Source organism: Saccoglossus kowalevskii, chromosome 4, assembly GCF_978046115.1.
Source record: "Saccoglossus kowalevskii chromosome 4, keSacKowa6.1, whole genome shotgun sequence".
In the NCBI taxonomy this organism is placed as follows: domain Eukaryota; kingdom Metazoa; phylum Hemichordata; class Enteropneusta; family Harrimaniidae; genus Saccoglossus; species Saccoglossus kowalevskii.
In genome coordinates, this window is record NC_140644.1 from 31,156,945 (window position 1) to 31,173,085 (window position 16,141).

General features: G+C 39.3%; 1 protein-coding gene across 3 annotated transcripts in view; it reads right to left on the reverse strand.

Annotated features, from left to right (window-relative positions):
- Positions 1-356: 356 nt before the first annotated feature.
- Positions 357-16,141, reverse strand: part of LOC100378462 (glutamate receptor ionotropic, kainate 3-like) — a 47,483-nt gene continuing 31,698 nt past the window's right edge. The window contains exons 9-13 of one of the 3 annotated variants that reach the window (XM_085498065.1): positions 15,832-16,041; positions 5,374-6,211; positions 4,598-4,827; positions 4,325-4,448; positions 357-2,832 (exon numbers count right to left, since the gene is read on the reverse strand). In XM_085498065.1, coding sequence (XP_085354191.1) covers positions 4,344-4,448; positions 4,598-4,827; positions 5,374-6,211; positions 15,832-16,041 — 1,383 coding nt within the window. In that variant the 3' untranslated portion in view covers positions 357-2,832; positions 4,325-4,343. Of the gene's footprint in view, positions 2,833-4,324; positions 4,449-4,597; positions 4,828-5,373; positions 6,215-15,831; positions 16,042-16,141 lie in introns of all 3 variants that reach the window. The other 2 variants (XM_085498064.1, XM_085498066.1) reach the window with 2 other exon arrangements.

Consider the following 16,141-nt stretch of genomic DNA (forward strand, 5'->3'; position numbering starts at 1 on the left):
AGAGGCCAACCTTACACTGGGTTTCTATTCTTAGATTTAAATATCCCTTCAACGCTGTTTGAATATTATATAGAACAGCAAGTCATTTTATTTAGCAGGAAATACTTTCTTTCCAATCTGAAGTCGGATTTATATTCCGATTGAGTGTGTAAATCATCAGCAATGACCAATAAACAGCCGAGACATACTAACACAGCCATAAACAGTCATTGACACCGTGACGACAATGCTTACACACATATACGTCATTTTGACGTCACAGTATCGCTTGTCGCTGGAGGGCGCACCATGTTGTTGAGGTTTGCTATAACATTTGCACTGAGACGATGAGATCCACACAAAATACAACACATGTCTTCTTTTGGTCAAATAAAAGCTTTATTTAGAAAACAAATACATAAATTCAATTAAACAAACCCTTTCAGCATTGCCCCTGCGAGTCCCAATTTTGATTTATCATAGTTGAAGGCAGACTAATAAATATATCATAAATATGCCTTTAGTCACGTGATAATAAATTTATTTTGCTTTCAAAAAGTTAGCCGAGAGACACAAAACGCTGCAAGTAAGACAACAATGTAAGTGAAACTGTTAATCGCCTTACCTCTCAACTGTCTTTCAATATATGTGTTTAAAATGTTAGAAACTGGAAGCGGAACAATCGCGGAAATGTAAACAAAATATCTAAGACAAAATGGTAATACAGGTTATGAAAGTGATATAGCACGTTTCATTCAACCTTGTGTCTGTAGACATCCTACGTCAATAAAAACACTGAATGGTGTGTATAGCTTGGCTAAACACAAAATGTGTCAATGTGCATGTTTCGTTATCAAAACGAATGATTCTAATAACAAACAATATTTCGACCAAAGTAATTATTAAACTACGGATATTACATATCTTTACATTTAATCGTCATATCTGACCAGCGATATGATGTGAAATACATGTAATTTTCATTCACCAACGCACACATCATGTAAGCATATAAGCATAATAAATGTAAATAAAAAAGCTACGGATACGTCTACATGACAAAACCTTTAGTAAGAAAAAAACCCACCAACTATTAATCAAATGTACATATTGCTTATTTCGCTAATAATAAGACTGGTTGTGATGTCATCATTCTAAACAAATCGCAGTATGTAAATTTGGAGTTATTCGAGAAATTAAAGTAAAAAAAGGTAACACAATGTACATTCTTTTTTGATTAGTTTGTTGTAACAAGGAGGGCGCTGTGAGTAATATAATCTTCGCCTGCAAGCGTATGCTACATCACTAGTTGTGAAAACGTGTACGTGGAATGGTGGATATTGAGTACAAAATGTACCCGAGGTGAAAGTTCTAGTATACATTGGAAAATATATATGGCAAATTTATAATTTAAGGACTGTTTCTACACAATTTAATGATAAAACAACTTTATTTTAAAACCCGAAACAGTTTATGATAGCAAAATATACCGTTTCTATGACGACCGTATCATTTGCAATCACAAAATGAGATATGATGAAACTCAATATGTTTGTAAAAAGATGACGCAGTGAGACAAATCATTATATGACCTTAATGAAGTACATAAGCAAAATTGTTATTTTGTAATGGGTTCTACTCTAACCGAGGTTAGTAACCACACTCGTGACATCCATGTACTGTTTACTCTCAGGGGCCGGCATTATATCATAACGTGACCTATAATAACGTCATAGTAGCTGTGTTATTATCTATTTGTAATTTCTCATTTCCTAATGTTCTGTATCACAGAAAGTACCGGTATCCATACCCATCTAAGAAGAAGAAGCCTTCATGGTCTATCTAGCCATGGACGTACTAACACAGTACGTCCATCATCTAGCTTAGTATGTACTACACTCAATAATATTAAAATGTCAAACTTCATCTTGAAAAACTCGACATCTAGTACGGGTCATTGACGTGCTCTACTATGCCCTGTAATTATGGAAGCCCGACGCACTGAAAAAGTCGTCTGCTGTGTACAATGGTTTAGTCCTGAAATTTGGCAGTTTAGTAGAGGAAAGCGCTATACTGTTTGTTACAGCTTCGAAAAATACTATCCACTTAAATTTCTAATATGGAATAAATCACAATGCATTGAAAACAACTGTTTCCCATCGAAAATTTCAACACGGGTTAATATTAAAGCGGTGGAGTCGTCACCTACGCATGCGTCAGATGGCCACAGCGTGTCATTGTTCATTATAAACAAGCGTCTAGCCATGAGCCTTTGCGTTTTTAGTGTGTGTTGTCATCGTCGCTTGAGACTCAATTCCCGCGCGTGCGCAGGTGACGACCCTCCCACTTTAAGCAAAACATTCAGTTGAAGTTTATATTGCTTCTCTTGATTCCATGAAAGATCTCACGTCATTGTTTGCGTGTTACCAAAACGCTATTCTGCAGAAATCTCGCGAGAATGTTGCATGTTGTCGTAACGCGATACCCTAGATCTCACGTGATTGCTTCCATTTTCCTATAACGGGATAACGTAGAAATCTCGTGCGATTGTTCACATGTTCCCATACCGCAGATATCTCGCGTGGTTAGCCACATGTTATCATAGCAAATTCGCGTAGGTATTTCGCGTAAATGTTCACAAGTTATAATAACGTGTTTTTTCACGTGCCGTCGGCGCATACCGTGATTGTTCACATGTTACCATAGCAACATTCTTTTAGAGATCCCGCGAGATTGTTCACAAGTCAACGTTTAACGCTATACCGTCGACACTTTGTCATCAATGGGACTAAACTCGGCAAGTCTGGCTCCGTATCTCACGCCATTGTACGGCAAACCAGCTGAATCTGTCCTCTGTAATACAAAAAAACAACACTTAAAATATTATAATTGTTTATATCATTAATTAAAGCACAAAACTAGGAAAAAGTTAATCCAAAATTTTAAACTTGTTTAACGACATTTGTACTTAAGTGCAACGAGTGAATCTCGACAAGAATAAGCAGACGATGTATATCTTCATCGAAAGTGAGACCATTTCTTACACTGAAATTGAACACCCTAAAATATCGGTTTCCGAGATTAAAGCCAAATTAGGGATTAACCTTAATCCCCAGAGTTTCACACGAGGAGCTAACCAGTATAAACGTTGCGAGGCAGGGGGGGGGGGAGGGGTGGTGGTTGACCCTTTTCAGGGTGATGTTGCTGTAGAATATATTTTGCTGTCATCTATCAAATGTGCTTTTTCAACCTTTTTGTTTTGTTTTCTATGCAGACTGTTTTTCGAAATTTAACACCTCGAGTTTTTAATGGTCAATTCCTAACACACAAGAACAAACACATATAACCAAATGATGCATTGTCAGTATAAATAGGTATGTTTATGCAAATTAGCAACCTTGGTGTACCTTACTCACAGTGTGACCGACGCATGCATGTACGGTGTGGACCCACTACAGTGACCAATCACGTGCAAGTACATTGACCGCGTGTATCATGACGCATACTCAGGCAATAGTGTTCTAATATATATACCTAAGGCAGTGAGAGTGGCAATTTGATTGGTTGGTTGACACAGATACAGACGCTTAATGACATCGGATCAAGAAATCTATACTAGTCTGCTATTCAAGCTATGTGATTACGACCTTCTCTGGGCCATTACGTAAACGTTATCCTCGTTCTACAAAGAAGTTTCTATTTGTGCAATGCTCCACAGAAATGCAAAATTAAGAAGCTCGGCCAAAACAAAATTATGATTCGGGCCTACAGACAATGGCAAGACGGTTAGCCAACTAAAGTTTACGATATATGGATCAACAATGATCCGCGTAACATGGGATGTTGCATGTTGACAGACATCTTCAACTTGTTGATTGAAACAGGGACGTGCTCTAGTTGACGGAAGTCTGTCAACATGTAACATTCAAAATCACTGATAAATTTTGTTTTGTTGATCCGTGTATCACGCCATAATACTAACGACCTTTAGTGGGAATATCTACTTTATGCTGGGAACTATATTACTAAGTGAACGGCTCTCAAGATTGAAGACGCAAATTAAAGGGCGGTAGTCGTCGCGCCGCGTCCTGTTCGATATGGGACTCATAGCGACGTATACAACGCGTGTAAAATACTTTGTTTATATTTACATGAAATTCCAACACGCGCTGCGCTTTAACTACGGAAACTATATTTTCATTTTTGGATATGTGATCTATAAGGACGATTCCTTGCTGTAATTGAGGGATTCAATCATGAGATCCGTTCACCGTCTAAACACCTAAACCCAAGCAACATGATATGATCAATAAAATATTTCGCGTTCCGTTCCTAGAAAACTCACGAATATAATAAACAGCTGATTAGACCTTGGGCGAGTACGATAATATGATTCTTTCACTGGACGAGTTCCGGCAAGGAAGGGACATAGAGTCATTCCGACGACACATTCTGCAATGTCTATCGCACTGTGGAAAGATATAATCCAATTTGATATAGACACATGAGTTATGTCGAAAAACCGCCACGTTAGGGACGCCAAATGTTAAATATCAGAGCTAGAACAAGTAGAATCGAGTGAATTAAAGATGTATGTGTATATTTAATTAGTCATTACCTGTGACTTCTTCCGTTTCCGCTTCCGTATTTGTTTATGTCTCACATGCACAAAATTCTCGATTAATGCAGTTATCAATCCCATGCCCGCACCGGCACCCACGACACAGAAGACCCCGGCAAACTGATCGAAACCTAGCTGCGTTGGAATATCGCTCGTCCCCAAAATCTCGGTTTTAGGACACTCCCCTCTTTCCGTCCACCATTTTCTTTGTATGGCTTCTAAGAAACCTGTAACGGCATAGTTAGATTTGTTATTTTTCTCAAATTGTTACAGGAATTATCTTTATAATGTATTCATCACTCTATTAACGGAATCATATCTATGGACACACTCATTTCAATCTAAGCGGGCCCTGTGCTGTTGCGCCACAATTCGCAATATTGTAACCGCTCAACTTCCATCTAGTCCGTTTTCATTATCGAAGGAATACAATTCATTATTAAATTTATTCATCACAAAGCTATAGTCCTTAACAACTGTAACAAAACAATACAGCGCCACCTATAGGCCTACATCACTGTCGCCTATTCAAGTTCAGCCAATCAGCTGATCGGTCCGACAAAATACGTCATGCATGGTAATGAGTAAACGCATCGCAGTAGAAGAATACGCTTAAAACTGAGTTGGCTATATACTGGTTGTTTTCAGTCTTAAAGAAAATTTACATAACACGCGCTGCAAATTTGCAATACTGCAACAACCCACGGGTTTTGAAAGGGCTTATATCCCACAATGTATTTTGTTTGTTTAGGCATAAGAAACCATATACTTACCCCTTTCTCTCATTTTTAGTAACGCAATTGTGAAATCATCTCGATACGGCGCCCCCATCGGCAGTCCAATGCCATATCCTTTGAGATCAAAGGTTGTCCCGACAGTCATCAAGTCACATGGCTTTTTTTGAACTAAATATTCATTAACAGTGGAATCCCATAGCAACGCGTGGTTTTCAGTTCGTACTTTACGTACAGCGTCATCTGTGCTATTGGCCATGGCTCCCGGGGTGTTGTCCATGTAAGACCACATCCTTTGGTACAAATAGTTTTTAGAATTTTGAAAGAACGTTTGCGGTTGGCTGTTTATGACGGTTCCATATTTAACCTTAGTTTGTCCAGCTAAATCCTCCGCCCCTTGAATTGGCGTGTCGAGACGTGTGATCGTTAGAAATGCCGCCATGTTAGCTGTATATGATGTTACAAGAAAAAGACAGAAAAGCCACCATGAACCCCCAACGACACGAGCAGCTGTCGACCTCGGCGAGTAATCGACTCCTTGCTGCATGAAGCTGCCGTAACACCACCACAACCCGTTCATGAAGTCCAGATTTCCGGCTTCGGATTTAGAAACATGGCCGCGATCAGCAAGACGTTTCCATTCATATGGACTGGTTCGGTTTAATAAGAACAGTATAAAACTTGTTATAAAGAAAGTGATGAGCACTGACACCCAGACGACATTATGGAGTGGCTGTAAGAATGCGAAATATCCCGGTTTAGCTTCGTCTGGTTTTCGAATCAGTATGCTAATTCCGAGCGTCATGTACGGCTTGGTGAAGTCAATCACTTCTTCCCTTTCTGAGCTGATGGTAAGGGATGCCACGGCTAGGTCGGCCTTCTTTTGGTAACGCAGGTTTATCAACATGCAAAAAACATGAAAAAAAGCACGTTAGGCCCACTGCAAAACAGAGATCATTATGAAAATAAAAACGAACCTCAACCATTAACTCAAAACGTTATGCTCACGTATATAATTAACACACGATTAGTGGAACCTCTGGCACACCTGTGAGACGTACAATTATCGGAAACTCTAATGCACATGTGAGACGTACGATTAATGGAAACTCTAATGCACATGTGAGACGTACGATTAATGGAAACTCTAATGCACATGTGAGACGTAGGATTAATGGGAACTCTAATGCACATGTGAGACGTAGGATTAATGGAAACTTTAATGCACATGTGAGACGTAGGATTAGTGGAAACTCTAATGCACATGTGAGACGTACGATTAATGGAAACTCTAATGCACATGTGAGACGTAGGATTAATGGAAACTTTAATGCACATGTGAGACGTAGGATTAATGGAAACTTTAATGCACATGTGAGACGTAGGATTAGTGGAAACTCTAATGCACATGTGAGACGTAGGATTAATGGAAACTTTAATGCACATGTGAGACGTAGGATTAATGGAAACTCTAATGCACATGTGAGACGTAGGATTAGTTGAAACTCTGACGCACATGTGAGACGTACGAATTTTGGAAACTCTAATACACATGTGAGACGTAGGATTAATGGAAACTTTAATGCACATGTGAGACGTAGGATTAGTGGAAACTCTAATGCACATGTGAGACGTAGGATTAATGGAAATTTTAATGCACATGTGAGACGTAGGATTAGTGGAAACTCTAATGCACATGTGAGACGTAGGATTAATGGAAACTTTAATGCACATGTGAGACGTAGGATTAATGGAAACTCTAATGCACATGTGAGACGTAGGATTAGTGGAAACTCTAATGCACATGTGAGACGTAGGATTAGTGGGAACTCTAATGCACATGTGAGACGTAGGATTAGTTGAAACTCTGACGCACATGTGAGACGTAGGATTAATGGAAACTCTAATGCACATGTGAGACGTAGGATTAGTGGGAACTCTAATGCACATGTGAGACGTAGGATTAGTTGAAACTCTGACGCACATGTGAGACGTAGGATTAATGGAAACTCTGACGCACATGTGAGACGTACGAATTTCGGAAACTGTAATGCACATGTGAGACGTAGAATTAATGGAAACTCTAATGCACATGTGAGACGTAGGATTAATGTAAACTTTAATGCACATGTGAGACGTAGGATTAATGGAAACTAATGCACATGTGAGACGTAGGATTAGTAGAAACTCTAATGCACATGTGAAACGTACGATTAATGGAAACTTTAATGCACATGTGAGACGTAGGATTAGTGGAAACTCTGACGCACATGTGAGACGTAGGATTAGTAGAAACTCTAATAATGCACATGTGAGACGTACGATTATCGGAAACTCTAAATGCACATGTGAGACGTAGGATTAATGGAAACTCTAATGCACATGTGAGACGTAGGATTAACGGAAACTCTAATGCACATGTGAGACGTAGGATTAACGGAAACTCTAATGCACATGTGAGACGTAGGATTAACGGAAACTCTAATGCACATGTGAGACGTAGGATTAATGGAAACTCTAATGCACATGTGAGACGTAGGATTAGTGGAAACTCTAATGCACATGTGAGACGTAGGATTAATGGAAACTCTAATGCACATGTGAGATGTAGGATTAATGGAAACTTTAATGCACATGTGAGACGTAGGATTAATGGAAACTCTAATGCACATGTGAGACGTAGGATTAATGGAAACTTTAATGCACATGTGAGACGTAGGATTATCGGAAACTCTAATGCACATGTGAGACGTAGGATTAATGGAAACTCTAATGCACATGTGAGACGTAGGATTAGTGGAAACTCTAATGCACATGTGAGACGTAGGATTAATGGAAACTCTAATGCACATGTGAGACGTAGGATTAGTGGAAACTCTAATGCACATGTGAGACGTAGGATTAATGGAAACTCTAATGCACATGTGAGATGTAGGATTAATGGAAACTCTGACGCACATGTGAGACGTAGGATTAGTAGAAACTCTAATGCACATGTGAGACGTACGATTATCGGAAACTCTAAATGCACATGTGAGACGTAGGATTAATGGAAACTCTAATGCACATATGAGACGTAGGATTAATGGAAACTCTAATGCACATGTGAGACATAGGATTAATGGAAACTATAATGCACATGTGAGACGTAGGATTAATGGAAACTTTAATGCACATGTGAGACGTAGGATTAACGGAAACTCTAATGCACATGTGAGACATAGGATTAATGGAAACTATAATGCACATGTGAGACGTAGGATTAATGGAAACTTTAATGCACATGTGAGACGTAGGATTAGTGGAAACTCTAATGCACATGTGAGACGTAGGATTAATGGAAACTTTAATGCACATGTGAGACGTAGGATTAGTGGACGCTCTAATGCACATGTGAGACGTAGGATTAATGGAAATTTTAATGCACATGTGAGACGTAGGATTAGTGGAAACTCTAATGCACATATGAGACGTAGGATTAAAGGAAACTTTAATGCACATGTGAGACGTAGGATTAATGGAAACTCTAATGCACATGTGAGACGTAGGATTAGTGGAAACTCTAATGCACATGTGAGACGTAGGATTAGTGGGAACTCTAATGCACATGTGAGACGTAGGATTAGTTGAAACTCTGACGCACATGTGAGACGTAGGATTAATGGAAACTCTAATGCACATGTGAGACGTACGAATTTCGGAAACTGTAATGCACATGTGAGACGTAGAATTAATGGAAACTCTAATGCACATGTGAGACGTAGGATTAATGTAAACTTGAATGCACATGTGAGACGTAGGATTAATGGAAACTAATGCACATGTGAGACGTAGGATTAGTAGAAACTCTAATGCACATGTGAGACGTACGATTAATGGAAACTTTAATGCATATGTGAGACGTAGGATTAGTGGAAACTCTGACGCACATGTGAGACGTAGGATTAGTAGAAACTCTAATGCACATGTGAGACGTACGATTATCGGAAACTCTAAATGCGCATGTGAGACGTAGGATTAATGGAAACTCTAATGCACATGTGAGACGTAGGATTAGTGGAAACTCTAATGCACATGTGAGACGTAGGATTAATGGAAACTCTAATGCACATGTGAGATGTAGGATTAATGGAAACTTTAATGCACATGTGAGACGTAGGATTAATGGAAACTCTAATGCACATGTGAGACGTAGGATTAATGGAAACTTTAATGCACATGTGAGACGTAGGATTATCGGAAACTCTAATGCACATGTGAGACGAAGGATTAATGGAAACTCTAATGCACATGTGAGACGTAGGATTAGTGGAAACTCTGACGCACATGTGAGACGTAGGATTAATGGAAACTCTAATGCACATGTGAGACGTAGGATTAGTGGAAACTCTAATGCACATGTGAGACGTAGGATTAATGGAAACTCTAATGCACATATGAGACGTAGGATTAATGGAAACTCTAATGCACATGTGAGACGTAGGATTAACGGAAACTCTAATGCACATGTGAGACATAGGATTAATGGAAACTATAATGCACATGTCAGACGTAGGATTAATGGAAACTTTAATGCACATGTGAGACGTAGGATTAGTGGAAACTCTAATGCACATGTGAGACGTAGGATTAATGGAAACTTTAATGCACATGTGAGACGTAGGATTAGTGGAAACTCTAATGCACATGTGAGACGTAGGATTAATGGAAATTTTAATGCACATTTGAGACGTAGGATTAGTGGAAACTCTAATGCACATGTGAGACGTAGGATTAAAGGAAACTTTAATGCACATGTGAGACGTAGGATTAATGGAAACTCTAATGCACATGTGAGACGTAGGATTAGTGGAAACTCTAATGCACATGTGAGACGTAGGATTAGTGGGAACTCTAATGCACATGTGAGACGTAGGATTAGTTGAAACTCTGACGCACATGTGAGACGTAGGATTAATGGAAACTCTAATGCACATGTGAGACGTACGAATTTCGGAAACTGTAATGCACATGTGAGACGTAGAATTAATGGAAACTCTAATGCACATGTGAGACGTAGGATTAATGTAAACTTGAATGCACATGTGAGACGTAGGATTAATGGAAAATAATGCACATGTGAGACGTAGGATTAGTAGAAACTCTAATGCACATGTGAGACGTACGATTATCGGAAACTCTAAATGCACATGTGAGACGTAGGATTAATGGAAACTCTAATGCACATGTGAGACGTAGGATTAGTGGAAACTCTAATGCACATGTGAGACGTAGGATTAATGGAAACTCTAATGCACATGTGAGATGTAGGATTAATGGAAACTTTAATGCACATGTGAGACGTAGGATTAATGGAAACTCTAATGCACATGTGAGACGTAGGATTAATGGAAACTTTAATGCACATGTGAGACGTAGGATTATCGGAAACTCTAATGCACATGTGAGACGTAGGATTAATGGAAACTCTAATGCACATGTGAGACGTAGGATTAGTGGAAACTCTGACGCACATGTGAGACGTAGGATTAATGGAAACTCTAATGCACATGTGAGACGTAGGATTAGTGGAAACTCTAATGCACATGTGAGACGTAGGATTAGTGGAAACTCTAATGCACATGTGAGATGTAGGATTAGTGGAAACTCTAATGCACATGTGAGACGTAGGATTAATGGAAACTCTAATGCACATGTGAGATGTAGGATTAATGGAAACTCTGACGCACATGTGAGACGTAGGATTAGTAGAAACTCTAATGCACATGTGAGACGTACGATTATCGGAAACTCTAAATGCACATGTGAGACGTAGGATTAGTGGAAACTCTAATGCACATGTGAGACGTAGGATTAATGGAAACTCTAATGCACATGTGAGATGTAGGATTAATGGAAACTTTAATGCACATGTGAGACGTAGGATTAATGGAAACTCTAATGCACATGTGAGACGTAGGATTAGTGGAAACTCTGACGCACATGTGAGACGTAGGATTAATGGAAACTCTAATGCACATGTGAGACGTAGGATTAGTGGAAACTCTAATGCACATGTGAGACGTAGGATTAGTGGAAACTCTAATGCACATGTGAGATGTAGGATTAATGGAAACTCTAATGCACATGTGAGACGTAGGATTAATGGAAACTCTAATGCACATGTGAGACGTAGGATTAATGGAAACTAATGCACATGTGAGACGTAGGATTAATGGAAACTCTAATGCACATGTGAGACGTAGGATTAATGGAAACTCTAATGCACATGTGAGACGTAGGATTAGTGGAAACTCTAATGCACATGTGAGACGTAGGATTAATGGAAACTCTAATGCACATGTGAGACGTAGGATTAATGGAAACTCTAATGCACATGTGAGACGTAGGATTAATGGAAACTCTAATGCACATGTGAGACGTAGGATTAATGGAAACTCTAATGCACATGTGAGACGTAGGATTAGTGGAAACTCTGACGCACATGTGAGACGTAGGATTAGTAGAAACTCTAATGCACATGTGAGACGTACGATTATCGGAAACTCTAAATGCACATGTGAGACGTAGGATTAATGGAAACTCTAATGCACATGTGAGACGTAGGATTAATGGAAACTCTAATGCACATGTGAGACGTAGAATTAATGGAAACTGTAATGCACATGTGAGACATAGGATTAATGGAAACTGTAATGCACATGTGAAACGTAGGATTAATGGAAACTTTAATGCACATGTGAGACGTAGGATTAATGGAAACTCTAATGCACATGTGAGACGTATGATTAATGGAAACTCTAATGCACATGTGAGACGTAGGATTAATGGAAACTGTAATGCACATGTGAAACGTAGGATTATTGGAAACTTTAATGCACATGTGAGACGTAGGATTAGTTGAAACTCTAATGCACATGTGAGACGTAGGATTAGTTGAAACTCTGACGCACATGTGAGACGTACGATTATCGGAAACTCTAAATGCACATGTGAGACATAGGATTAATGGAAACTCTAATGCACATGTGAGACGTATGATTAATGGAAACTTTAATGCACATGTGAGACGTAGGATTAGTGGAAACTCTGACGCACATGTGAGACGTAGGATTAGTGGAAACTCTAATGCACATGTGAGAAGTATGATTAATGGAAACTTTAATGCACATGTGAGACGTAGGATTAGTGGAAACTCTGACGCACATGTGAGACGTAGGATTAGTAGAAACTCTAATGCACATGTGAGACGTACGATTATCGGAAACTCTAAATGCACATGTGAGACGTAGGATTAATGGAAACTCTAATGCACATGTGAGATGTAGGATTAGTTGAAACTCTAATGCACATGTGAGACGTAGGATTAATGGAAACTCTAATGCACATGTGAGACGTAGGATTAATGGAAACTCTAATGCACATGTGAGACGTAGGATTAGTTGAAACTCTGACGCACATGTGAGACGTACGAATTTCGGAAACTGTAATGCACATGTGAGACGTAGGATTAGTGGAAACTCTAATGCACATGTGAGACGTACGATTAATGGAAACTCTAATGCACATGTGAGACGTAGGATTAACGGAAACTCTAATGCACATGTGAGACATAGGATTAATGGAAACTATAATGCACATGTGAGACGTAGGATTAATGGAAACTTTAATGCACATGTGAGACGTAGGATTAGTGGAAACTCTAATGCACATGTGAGACGTAGGATTAACGGAAACTCTAATGCACATGTGAGACGTAGGATTAATGGAAACTCTAATGCACATGTGAGACGTAGGATTAGTGGAAACTCTAATGCACATGTGAGACGTAGGATTAATGGAAACTCTAATGCACATGTGAGACGTAGGATTAGTGGAAACTCTAATGCACATGTGAGACGTAGAATTAATGGAAACTCTAATGCACATGTGAGACATAGGATTAGTTGAAACTCTAATGCACATGTGAGACGTACGATTAATGGAAACTCTAATGCACATGTGAGATGTAGGATTAATGGAAACTCTAAGGCACATGTGAGATGTAGGATTAGTGGAAACTCTAATGCACATGTGAGACATAGGATTAGTGGAAACTCTAATGCACATGTGAGACGTAGGATTAATGGAAACTCTAATGCACATGTGAGACGTAGGATTAGTGGAAACTCTAATGCACATGTGATACGTACGATTAATGGAAACTGTAATGCACATGTGAGACGTAGGATTAGTGGAAACTCTAAGGCACATGTGAGACGTAGGATTAATGGAAACTTTAATGCACATGTGAGACGTACGATTAATGGAAACTCTAATGCACATGTGAGACGTATGATTAATGGAAACTCTAATGCACATGTGAGACGTATGATTAATGGAAACTAATGCACATGTGAGACGTACGATTAATGGAAACTGTAATGCACATGTGAGACGTAGGATTAGTGGAAACTCTAAGGCACATGTGAGACGTAGGATTAATGGAAACTTTAATGCACATGTGAGACGTACGATTAATGGAAACTCTAATGCACATGTGAGACATAGGATTAATGGAAACTCTATTGCACATGTGAGACGTGCGATTAATGGAAACTCTAATGCACATGTGAGACGTAGGATTAATGGAAACTCTAATGCACATGTGAGACGTAGGATTAATGGAAACTCTAATGCACATGTGAGACGTAGGATTAATGGAAACTCTAATGCACATGTGAGACGTAGGATTAGTGGAAACTCTAATGCACATGTGAGACGTAGGATTAGTGGAAACTCTGACGCACATGTGAGATGTAGGATTAATGGAAACTCTAATGCACATGTGAGATGTAGGATTAATGGAAACTCTAATGCACATGTGAGACGTAGGATTAATGGAAACTTTAATGCACATGTGAGACGTAGGATTAATGGAAACTTTAATGCACATGTGAGACGTAGGATTAATGGAAACTCTAATGCACATGTGAGACGTAGGATTAATGGAAACTTTAATGCACATGTGAGACGTAGGATTATCGGAAACTCTAATGCACATGTGAGACGTAGGATTAATGGAAACTCTAATGCACATGTGAGACGTAGGATTAGTGGAAACTCTGACGCACATGTGAGACGTAGGATTAATGGAAACTCTAATGCACATGTGAGACGTAGGATTAGTGGAAACTCTAATGCACATGTGAGACGTGCGATTAATGGAAACTCTAATGCACATGTAAGACGTAGGATTAGTGGAAACTCTAAATGCACATGTGAGACGTATGATTAATGGAAACTCTAATGCACATGTGAGACGTAGGATTAATGGAAACTCTAATGCACATGTGAGACGTAGAATTAATGGAAACTCTAATGCACATGTGAGACGTATGATTAATGGAAACTTTAATGCACATGTGAGACGTAGGATTAATGGAAACTTTAATGCACATGTGAGACGTAGGATTATCGGAAACTCTAATGCACATGTGAGACGTAGGATTAATGGAAACTCTAATGCACATGTGAGACGTAGGATTAGTGGAAACTCTGACGCACATGTGAGACGTAGGATTAATGGAAACTCTAATGCACATGTGAGACGTAGGATTAGTGGAAACTCTAATGCACATGTGAGACGTAGGATTAATGGAAACTCTAATGCACATATGAGACGTAGGATTAGTGAAACTCTAATGCACATGTGAGACATAGGATTAATGGAAACTGTAATGCACATGTGAGACGTAGGATTAATGGAAACTCTAATGCACATGTGAGACGTAGGATTAGTGGAAACTCTAATGCACATGTGAGACGTAGGATTAGTGGAAACTCTAATGCACATGTGAGACGTAGGATTAGTGGAAACTCTAATGCACATGTGAGACGTAGGATTAGTGGAAACTCTAATGCACATGTGAGACGTAGGATTAATGGAAACTCTAATGCACATGTGAGACGTAGGATTAGTGGAAACTCTAATGCACATGTGAGACGTAGGATTAATGGAAACTCTAATGCACATGTGAGACGTAGGATTAATGGAAACTCTCATGCACATGTGAGACGTAGGATTAATGGAAACTGTAATGCACATGTGAGACGTAGGATTAGTGGAAACTCTAATGCACATGTGAGACGTAGGATTAATGGAAACTGTAATGCACATGTGAGACGTAGGATTAGTTGAAACTCTAATGCACATGTGAGACGTAGGATTAGTGGAAACTCTAATGCACATGTGAGACGTAGGATTAATGGAAACTGTAATGCGCATGTGAGACGTAGGATTAATGGAAACTCTAATGCACATGTGAGACGTAGGATTAATGGAAACTCTGACGCACACGTGAGGTGTACGATAATCAAACACAACGGCGTGTGCTCTGGTAAACGGAACACGGTAGTCACGTGTTATGATGCCTTTTAATGGGGAATCATATTTAATATCAGATGTTCGCTACGCATGCGTTATCAAATCGTTAATGCTGTTTTTCTGACACTTACATTATCCTGTAAATCTCTCACCAGTCCATTCCATTCGCCGTTGGCTTCCATCGACCCGAACTTTCCGTCGGGTACCAATTCTACCTCGTAGTTGAAATGCAATAACCTTGAAAGCTCTTCGAGCATATCGATACAATATCCTTCAAATCGGTCGTTGCCGCGGTAACCCTTCTCCTCATATCCCTGTTTCAACATCACAAATGGTTCCTCCTATGATCGAGATAGATAGTTAATTGATTGATTGACGGACCTGTCGATTCATCCAAACAAGTCTAGCATAATCCACTTCACTCTACCAGCCGTGCCATGG